We start from the raw sequence: 10978 nt of genomic DNA on the forward strand, positions 1-10978 counted from the left end.
ACAATTTTCCCTCCGTTACTTTCCCTCCGTTACCATGACCTTTCTTAATAAAAAAATCTCTCATTACTCAAAAAGAAAGAGGTTTTTCAGCCTAATCTTGTACCATATGGTAGAAAACTATATTAAGCAAATATTTAAACCAGTTTGTTAAGGATATGTAAGTGAGAACCAGTAGTTATCGCTGTTTGTATTTATTGCCCAAAAAGTGCTGCATATTTCATTCCCTCCATTACCGGTTTGTCAACAACTTGAAAGAATATCACAGGTTTAACTTTACCCTGTTGGAGTGTTAACTCTTTCCTACATTCTAATACCTTACTTATTTCAATAGTCCCTCTAGTTTCTGAATAAGAGCTATTTGAATGTAAAAAATCTGCCCCTGTTTCCCTCTGTTACCGCTTGACTGGACCCCACACAAACCCTGCATATTTCTGCAGAGTTCTTCTCTCAAACAGAAAACACTCTGTGCCACATTGTGATGTCATGTGGTAATATCGGAGATGGGACTGGGTTTTTGAACTCCCTTTCACTACAATTTCAGTCCTGGAACTGCCAGTTTCTACTGAACAAAAGGTAAAAGGTAGCTCTTAACTTAAAAAATACCACTTCATGACATCACGAGATGGAACAGAACATTTTGAACTTTGGACATGTAGCCAAACTAATAACAAAGATTACTCAAACATGTGTGAATGAAACAACTCAGGGTATGTTTTTGATAAGGTAACAGTATTATAACATGACTAAAAGCACAGAAGAGTCAGTTTTGCATAATATGAGCCCTTTAATCATTCATTTTACTTCCATTCTGTGTTTCTCATTATAACTGCCAGGAGAGTAAATTGACAGAAGCAGCAATTAAACGTGATGTCAAACTGCACGGCGCCCTACAGCTAGGTGCAGGCTTTGAAAATAACAAACACAAAGTTGACATTTTCTAGATGAATATCAGTGCATACAAGCGTACTACGTGCCACAGTACACGAGGGGCTTTTGTGAGAGAGTGTGTGCATACTGTTACATGCTGCAGGCTGCCTCGGCTCCGGCCCTCCTCACACTCGCTCTCCTGAGTTCCCACAGCAACACATTAACACTGGCTCCAGCGCGCCACTGCCTGTAAACAAATCAGTGTGTTTGAACAGAATCTATCTTTGTGGGAATGCTTTGAATTTACAATAGTTTCTGTAGAGGAATTTTTCAACTTTCTAAGCCACATTCAGGAAATTCATAGGTATAACAAAGACTTGATTCTGTGATTATGAAAAAGAGTTTAAAGGTGCACTATGTAAGTTTTTGGTTCGGGATCCTTCACCTATGTGTTTCTATGATGTATGTCCCAGTTTTTCCTAGAATATTTGACATTAAACAGCACAATCTTACCTTTATTAAATTACAGGTGGTTTTGTAGATCAAAAATACCTAGAATAACATACATCCTGACTCTGAGCAGGGTTGCCTCTCCACAAATCTGACCAGTAACTTGGTCTGGTTTGGTCTCAATGAAGATGGAAAAATGTAATACCATACTATGAAAGCAATAACATATCCACGGTGAGTATTTGACAGTCCCCCCACAGGAAAAGTTACACATTGCAGCTTTAAGTATTAAGGCATGGTAAAGCTTGAATATTAATGATTTCTTTCTTGTGCACATTAAGTGTACAATTGTACAGAACCATATAGTAACAGAATTTCTCCTGTAGTGTGTGGCAGCCTGTAGATCAAATTTACTTATATTACGCTTGTAAGACACATTTTCTTTTTTTTTGTTTAACTGTCAACAGAAAGGAAACATAATTTTTTTATAAAAGCTAGTATTGAAATAAAAATACAACAGGGGACATTTCTCATGTTGTATACTGATTTCTTTTATATGAAATGGTATTATTCTACAGCTTGTCGAATAAGTATGTAGGGCTAAATATGGAACAAAATCATTGTTTAATGAATCACAAGTTTTGGATTATTTGTTTTCATATAAAAAACAAATAAATATTGCTTCCATAAACACAACCAAGACAGAATTTGAATCCCTGCAATTTACCAGAAGAAAGTCAAATTTCATCTAAATAAAGAATTCCACTCCAAACAACATGCTCACAGAAAGGGTAAACATAAGAGCATAAGAGAAGTGAGAAATGGTCAGATGATGTAGCCACAACAAAAGTCCACTATCAGGCTGTCCACATGTTGATGTAGAGTAGAACCACACAGCAGCTGCAGTCCCTGTGGCTAACGCAGTTTTCCTCTCAGAATGAATAAAGTATAAGTTTGTCCAGAGTGTGAATGAAATATCTATAGTGCTGTGAGTTCCAGGTACTACGGTGAGTTAGTATATAGAGGGGCGGTCTCCAACAGAGCCACAGTGCCAAGTTAATTCACTTTCACTGTTTGCCAAGCCAATGAATAAAATATGATGCTCTAGTTTGTGGAAAAGCAAAAACAGTCTTTAATTCTGTCAAGAAGTTTGGTGAAGAAAGATTATTTGTGTATCATGTTTAATCAAGCTGTCTGGACTGGTGTGGTAAATTGATGTCTACATTGATCAGAACATAATAGAAATCCTTTGTGTTGTGATTTGTGTTTTTAAAGTTGCACTGTGTCAGTTTTCTGTTTTGTGTTTCTCCATGGACATGTTTTTGCTTTGTCTGTAATATTTCACATGGTATTAAACCTTTCTATCTTCACGGAGACCAAAACAGACCAGGTATTTTTGAGCTATAAAACCACCTGTAATTGAATAAATGTAAAGTAGAGCAGGTGACAGACCTCTAACCAGAAAGTTACATAGTGCACCTTTAAAGACACGCTATGCTTTTGTCAGGTACATATTATTGAACTATAACATGAGAAGGTCCATATTTTACATTTTGTTCATTTTAAACCACAATATTGATCTATATTGACAACAGAAATGGGTCCCATTTCTACAGAACTGACAGGCCTCCCTCTTCAAAGTGACCGTAGCAATAGATTGTTATTAAAGTGTCTCTATTTTGAAAAGTGACTATGTGATATTTTTGAAATCTATTTGTCATGATTTTTTCAAATAATCACAACTAAAGTATAAGGATGTGGGCGTACAGGGAGTAGGTGAAAACAGGAATTTTCCTAACATTTAAGACTAGATTGCAGTTTAAAAATACAAATTCGGGGGTTCGTCACCTGTTTGTTTTTATGGATATGCCATTGCTCTGTATGGAATGTTCTGCAGTACGACATTAAACAGCTCTACCTTACATTTATTCAATTACAGGTGGTTTTATAGCTGAAAAATACCTCAAAAAACAGGCATTCTGACTGTGAGCGGGGCTGCCTCTTCACAGATCTGACCTGTAACTCTCTGGTTTGGTCTCCATGAACATAGAAAAGTTTAATAGCATAGTGTGAAATATTCCAGACAAAGCAATAACATCTCCATACAGAAAATTTGATGGACCTTCCACCAGAAAGGTTACACAATGCACCTTTATATTTCTTTTCACATAGACTTTTAAGTCTCCATCTACTGTTTAGGTTCCTACTTTCTGCATGCAGCTACAGAAACAAAGCACCAAATATTTGCCTCCCTGGTGATTATTCTGCTCAAAAAATCATAAAATATTTCCAAAAGTTTGCACAAAATAAAATTACTAACTTCCAGGAAATAGGCAATACTGCTCTCCACTCTGGTCCAATCTTGGGAGTCAGTGGTGCAATGGACAGCACTCGCAGCCAGACTCTGGCCCCTGTCCACTGAAGGTCATCTGTGGGTGTGCAGCTCATAAAGGCAGTGGCCAGTAAAACCCTGCTGACGTGTGTGTGATGGTGACACAGTGACATTGAAGAGGATATTTAATGTAAGCTCACAAAGACGGCTCCTCCAACTGTTGTCTGTTGTCTGTTTGTGTAGTGACCTCAGTCTGCCAGGAGGGGGAATTCTGCTACACATGTCTAACCCCTCCAGATGTGTGAGTAAAGGATCTGTAACAAAATGTAGTTGTTAGTTTTGTCTGTTGAAGGAATATATGTAAATTCAACATATATTGAAAATTTGGCATTGATATTTTTAATATATATTGGGTTGTAGTTTACTTTAAAGTCCTATATTATTAAACAATGTGGATTCTTCCGAAATTTAAGTCATTATAGACTATTGTTACCTCATCATATACATACTCGAAGGTGTGTTTTGTTATCAGGCTTTCTACATCTTTAAGATCAAAAGCTTTGTTCCACCTTGTGATGTCATGAAGCAGTAGTTTTCAAGTTAACAGCTACCTCTTACCATTTGTTTAGGAAAGATTTAGTATTTGGGTCTGAAATCATTCAAATGATTCTAGTGAGTGTTTTCAGTTTGAGAGAAGAACTCAGCCTAATTATGCAGGGTTTGAGTGCTAAACATATATGAATGAAACAAAACACAACTTCAGGTATGTTTTTGATGAGAAAATAACAATATAACATATATCGGAGGGCGCCCTATGTAACTTTTACAATGAAAGGTTTGCCACCTCCTTTTCTCCACAGAGATGTAATCGCTTTGTCTAGAATATTCCATAGTATAGTATTGAATATATCTATCTCCATGGAGGTAAGCAGGTGATGTAACCAGATCAAGTTGCAGGTTAGCTCTATGGAGAAGTGACCCTGCCAATTTGCCTATTTGTGCATTTTCACTCTTTGCAGCACATGAAACTGCTTTGTTTGTAAAATGTGCTGTAGAAATAAACTGGATTGCATTATCGGTGTGGTAATTGGATAAACATGGCATGGAATAATGAGGGATATGATTTCTGCATCATTGTCCCTATATTATTTTTAAGAAAACACTAACCATGTTTCCTGGTAAGTTACAGTCATAATACTGGGTACTGGTACACTCTCCAGTCCCTCTAGACTAACCAGGCAGTTTAGGGTCAAGATTCAGCAATATTACCACAAAATAATAATCCAATTAGTTCCTGTTTCCATGAATAATTACAATATAGTTACAGTTTTCTAGTAACCATGATATATTTATCTTATTAAGTTGTGTTTATTGTGTTTTAGACCTGAAACTTTCGCACTTCGTACCACGTATGAAAATATTTACCCTTCCAAGAACCATGGCATAACAGGACTATGGACTACTAAACTATAGGACTAATCCATATCTAAACTAGGTCTAAAATGTTTAACTTAAATTAACAGGTACACCATCTTATAAAACAATTTTCCATCTGTTGTCCCAGTGTCTTGCCCAAGGAAACAACAACAGTGCTTGTAGTGTGAGTCACGCTGATTTCAAGGAATCATCTCCATTTTTTTTCCATGTATTAGAGGTCTTATATTATGCAAAATTGACTCTTGTGAGCTTTAAGCCATGTTAAAATGCTGTTATTTATCTAAAAGATACCAGAAGTTGTTTGTTTCTTTCACAATTATAATTAGTCTGTTTTCATCTCCAAATCTCAAAATGCTCTGTTCCACCTTGTGATGTCATATAGTGGTGGTTTTCAGGTTAATAGCTAACTTTTACCTTTTGTTTAGTAAATAATGGTCATTCCAGAGCTGAAATCATCCAAATGGTTTTACTGAAGGTGTACAGAGTTCAGAAACCCAATGGAGCACTTCTTGTATTACCACATGACATCACAAGGTGGAATAGTGCTTTCCTTTTGAGAGAAGATCTTAGCCTAAATATGCAGGGTTTGTGTGTTAAACATGTGTGAATGAAACAAAACACAACATCACGTATGTTTTTGATGAGGAAACAACATAACATAGGTCAGAAAATAGCGTCATATGGGCCTTTTAATCCATTGTAGTGTTATGTGTACAGGCTAGCACAGTAAAAATGACCCTGGGAAACAGTAGAAAAACAGTGCCTCTGCAGCAGCTGATGTGTGGTGGCAGGATGTTTGTGGATAAAAGCCTTGTTTTTTCAGACACATTACACTCTGAACTACAGTTTGCCTTCCTTTCCTTGGCTTTTCCTCTCCACTTTATATCTCTGTGCGTTTGACAGACCTTGCTGGGCAGTACGGCGCAGATTGGTGTGAAATTGGCTCTGTTATTTTTGGAGCAGAGTCATGGGGGACCGTCGGACCATCATCCTCTCTCTAATGAGCAGGTGATGGAGGCGTAGTAGTGGAGGGGGAAACAAGGAGGGGTGGGGGGCATGCTGTCTCAAATACCACACACATGAACAGATGAGAGAGAAGTGATAAAGCTCAGAAAACAGGAAAACACACAACAGTGCTGTGTGGAGTCTATGGTTTGCAGTTTATAGATATGTGTTACTGTTACCACACTGTATAACCAAGAGTATCCAATAATTAATATAAAGAGATGAATTTACCATCATTTGTGCACCTGGAAATGCTTTGTAGGTAAACACAATCTTTAAATTGATTTAGGCATAGAAAAAATGTAAAACTGATTGATATGAACAGTACTTCCTGTGGTCTCGAGACTTGGTTTTCCCACAGAAAATAATCATAATTTCAACCTGGAATAATTAGCAAAATGTGTTGAATCTCACGTTTGTTTGTTTTTTTGGGGGGGTTTTTTTCTCACTAGGTCCATTTAAATCAGTTTTGAATGGTTTTGAATGGTATAACTGTTTTGATTAATGATTTATCAATGTTGGCGTTGTAATATTTATGTCATGATTGAAAAGGAGTTAGTTATCTTAATGGAACTTTCTTTGATAAATAAATGTTAATTCAAATATATATTGTCTGTTATGTTTACAAAAGAAAAAAAAGTGAATTCTTCAGTAAGACAGAAGCAACGACGCAGAAATGACCACACTGCATGTATTTAATTCAAAGGGTTTACAAACCTAATGCCATTGTAAAACAGCCACGGACCTTCATGTACCACCAGAGATCAGAGAAAACAATCAAGTATTTATACCTGTCTATAAAATCAGACAACTGTCACATGCAGAGCCCAGAGATTTCATAACAGCCTATTTCTACTCTACAACTATGAGACTTACACAAGTAGCCAAATACTGCCCCCTAGTGTAATGTATTACTCCATAAGCAGGTCTTGCACAAAATTGTTCTTCAAGAATATAAATAAAGAGCTACATAAACTAGCTTGTTTTAGCATAAGTCAATTTAAGTTTATAAGACATAATATTCCCTGATCATTCATTTAAGTTTTTACTGTACACTACACTATATATAATCGTGCCATGAATTGCATATTTTCCCATGTTTTTTTACGTGTGCGCGTTTTTTAATTCTATATATATAAAAAAAACAGCAAATCTTTGTAGTGTTTTGTACCATTGTCTACAGCCCTAAATTTTCACTGTGGTTCTGTCTCGTGGCGGGCCAATGCAAGGGGCAAGGTGGTCCCACAGGGGCCGCAGAATTGGAACCTGGGAAATACAAAAATATGTTTAGCCTGAAATTCATTGTACATGAGATTCACGAGCTTGGCGTTAAACCTACTTGAAGCTCATTGTAGCTGGAGTGTCTTCCATGTTAAATTCAGCCACAGGGATCCCTGACGCTGCAGCGTGAGGAGCAAACATGGCTGCTGGGTACACTACAGAAGACGTACCAACCTGCAAACAGATTTAAAAATGATTATTGGTTTAAATTGGTTTATCTACTGAAGTTATACAGCACTAAACAACTTCACATCAGATCAAATCTATGGTAAATATTTTTTTGTGATTTTCAATGCTGCATGGTCCAAGTTAATAAAACTTTAAAAGATACTTATAGAAGAAATGATAATTACAGAAGAAAAGATGGATTGATATCTCAAGACTCACCAGTAGACTGTCACACTAACAAATTTTGAAGCATGATATATTACAGATATAATGCTATAAGTAATAATATTGAAACTACTTTATGCCTCTAATATAAAAATACAAAAATCTCATTACTTGTGCACAGCATAACTAGTGATCTCTAAAATAGTCCTACTCACCACAAGACACAGATCACAGTTGTCCATAACTTTCTCTACTTGTGTGAGGATCCGCGAGTCCAGAGTCTCCCCAAACCACACCACTGCTGGTCTCAAGAGGCCATGACAACCTTTCTGTTCACATCTGGAAAACGTAATACACACACTAGTGAAATTACTGATTCAGAGTAGTAGGTGTACTCTGAATAACTTTACCTTGGCAGTTGATCTACAGGGATCTGTGCATCTTGTGTGTCAGGGTCAGGAGCGCTGCAGATGGCATTTAGTGAAAAGTACAGTTTTTAAATAACAAATAACAGCAGTTAGACCTAATGCAGTTGTAGTATCTTTCTGTAATACACAAGGGTTTGCATTATGGTCCATTATGTATTCCTGTAGTCACATTTATTTGAAATGTCAGATAAAACTGACATTTCACTTTGTTCACTGATTTTCTATTACAGAGATATTCAGGTGTTATTTAGACATCTGACAGTGTGCTAGCTTCCCTGGCATTTTATACTGAATCAATGTGATTAATATCTATCCTCTGAAAAACTTCTACAGTATCATTGATGAAAACAGTTCAGCAAATGACACACGGTGGACTCTCACCCTTTGCCCTCCAAGGCAGCACAGATGGGGCTTTGGTAATTGGTTGTTTCATGGCCGCAAGTCAAACAACGAGTTCTGAACAGGCTTCCTAAAGGGACAAATTTGGAAATTAGTTATATATGGGGAATCCTTTTCACACCTACTTAAAACAAGTAAATGCGCCAAGGCCTAATTGTTCAAATAGGAACAATCCTATTTTTCTTGGATTAGAAAAAGGATTGTCTGATTGGCAAAAGAACAAAAAAAGACCAAAAAAAATAAATATATATATATATATATATATATATATATATGAAGATGTATGCTATTTCTTGTATACAAAAAACTGGTTATGGCAGCACTATATGATATTAAATAGTAGTAGTGGGTTTGTTAAAGGTACACAATGTAACTTTTCTGGTGGCAAAAAGCATATCAATCTCCAAGGCGACAAGCAGGTAGTGCCACCAGATTTGTGGAAAGGCCATCTTACAATCTTACAATAAGAATAAAGTAGGAATCAAGGTATATTATTCAAGGTACTTTGAGCAATAAACAACTGTAATTGCATAACTGAATATGATTTGTTAGATAGAACCTCCACCAGAAAAGGTCGATAGTATCCTTTAAGTATTTCTGAATTATTATGCCGATAATGTTTTGGTTTACCATGTATTTCTAGGACATTCTTGGACCCAGCTCTGCGATGGAGCTCGTCTATGTTCTGAGTGATGACAGTGACTTGGCGTCCCTGTTTGCTCAGTCTCGCCTCACACTCAGCGATGGCCAGGTGTGCGGGGTTGGGGTTTTTAGTGAGCATGACCTCTCGTCTGTAGTGATAAAACTCCCAGACACGAGAGGGATTTCGCGAGAAGGCTTCTGGGGTTGCAAGGTCCTGACATTAAACAAGAAAAAGAAATAACTGGAATATGTAACTAGAAAATTACACCAAGCCTTCTCTGTTACTTGCCCCAGTAAGCAGCCAAAAAGCAGCAATGTAACTCCATCACAAGCTTTGGCCTTTTTAAATCTAGGCTACACACTTAATTATTCAGACTGACTTTTAACATCTAGTAATGCAATGACACTTTATTTTGTACAGTACTTTTCATTGTTTCACAGTTTAATGTATTTTTGTTATAGTTTTATGCTTTTTTTGGTTTCACCTTGACGGTGTAAAGAACTTAAATAGGGCTGATTGATTTGATTGCTTTGCCTGAATACTTATATAGAAATGACTGTGATGCTTATGTCTGTATTGAGATGTCTGACCTGTGCTTGCCATGTTCTCCAAAATCCTCCAGCTCCTCTGAAGGTGGGCACTCCACTCTCAGCACTGACACCTGCTCCGGTGATAATGGCGATATTCTTAGACTTGGAGAAAATCTCCCTGAAGGCTGCCAAATCTACTCAAAAATACAACACAGTAAATAGTGATATGGGTGTTAAGGTGTTAAAAGGAGCACAATGTAACTTTTCTGGTGGAGAGCCTTTTGCCTGCTGGTCTCCATGGAGATGTTATTTCTTTGACTGGAATGTTCTACAGCATGGCATTACATGGACCTTACTCCATAGAGACAAGCAGGTGATGCCACAAGGCCAAGTAGCATGTCAAAGCTGTGGCGTGGTGGGTCTGATCACTGCAAGGACGCATGCTTTTTTAACAAATGAACACCTGCAATTGAACAAATCCAGGGTGGATATATGAAATATCATACTGTGGAACATGACAGGCAAAGCAAGAACATGGAGATAAGAAGGTGGCGGACCCTGCATAAGAAAAGTTACATGTGGCACCTTTATCTTGTTAAGAAAAAGGTGACGTTACCTGAACTAGGTCTGGTCATCTCGTGGCTAGGTTTCCTCAAATGAGCATACAAGCGTGAGCATAAAAGTCCTCTTCGGGAAATCTGGTGTAAGATCATTTGGGTTAACTGAGAAAAAAAAAAAAAAAAAAAAGTATTAAATGATCATATCATATAGAACTTTCTTCTCAGTTTGTTGTTGTAAATTAGTTTACGGCTCCAGTGTTTACACAGGCCATAATTAATGAATAATGTCACTTCCTACTACCACTACTGTCCTTTATTTTAACCCTGATGCTAAAAGCGACATTTAGCAACTGGTGGTGGTAGATACAACGCTAAGAAGTTGGCTAGCGATGACGTGAAATTATAAGTCCCGTCCTGAGCCAGTTTTATTTAACTCTAATAGCCCAGTAACAGTGCGTTTATGACTTACCTTCCTGTCAAGAGACAGCAAAGCGTGTACAAGGAAATACACACAAGCGGTGAGTAGGTTGGTTGCCAGATTGCGCTTTCTTTTTTCAGCTCCCGCCTATAAAAATGTGACTTCAAAGTGAGTCATGATTTTATGTGTGACTGCCTAAATCTTGTACAGCATACTGATAATAAAAAAAACCGTGTCTGAAAACATCTGATGTAAACTTCGTTTCACAAAGAGTAGATCTATTTTGCTTAGTAAC

General features: G+C 37.2%; 1 protein-coding gene across 1 annotated transcript; it reads right to left on the reverse strand.

Moving 5' to 3' along the window:
- Nucleotides 1-6768: 6768 nt before the first annotated feature.
- On the reverse strand, nucleotides 6769-10795 carry sirt5 (sirtuin 5). The gene is made up of 9 exons (XM_020938112.2): nucleotides 10735-10795; nucleotides 10322-10427; nucleotides 9766-9899; nucleotides 9163-9388; nucleotides 8515-8602; nucleotides 8116-8169; nucleotides 7921-8044; nucleotides 7431-7546; nucleotides 6769-7357 (listed from the first exon to the last, which is right to left on the reverse strand). The coding sequence occupies exons 2-9, from the start codon at nucleotides 10416-10418 to the stop codon at nucleotides 7285-7287; spliced, it is 912 nt and encodes a 303-aa protein (XP_020793771.1). The 5' UTR covers nucleotides 10419-10427; nucleotides 10735-10795; the 3' UTR covers nucleotides 6769-7284.
- Nucleotides 10796-10978: the final 183 nt, after the last annotated feature.

The sequence above is a fragment of the Boleophthalmus pectinirostris genome, unplaced genomic scaffold, assembly GCF_026225935.1.
Source record: "Boleophthalmus pectinirostris isolate CB_2022bp ecotype Guang Dong unplaced genomic scaffold, ASM2622593v1 HiC_scaffold_7, whole genome shotgun sequence".
Taxonomy (NCBI): Eukaryota; Metazoa; Chordata; class Actinopteri; order Gobiiformes; family Gobiidae; genus Boleophthalmus; species Boleophthalmus pectinirostris.

Coding starts and splice junctions, on each gene's coding strand:
- sirt5 (XM_020938112.2), bottom strand. CDS start 10,418: ATGATCTTACACCAGATTTCCCGAAGAGGACTTTTATGCTCACGCTTG. Junction 9,389..9,765: donor GGAGAACATGGCAAGCACAG/GTCAGACATCTC, acceptor GTTTAATGTCAG/GACCTTGCAACCCCAGAAGC. Junction 7,358..7,430: donor CCAGCTACAATGAGCTTCAA/GTAGGTTTAACG, acceptor TGTATTTCCCAG/GTTCCAATTCTGCGGCCCCT.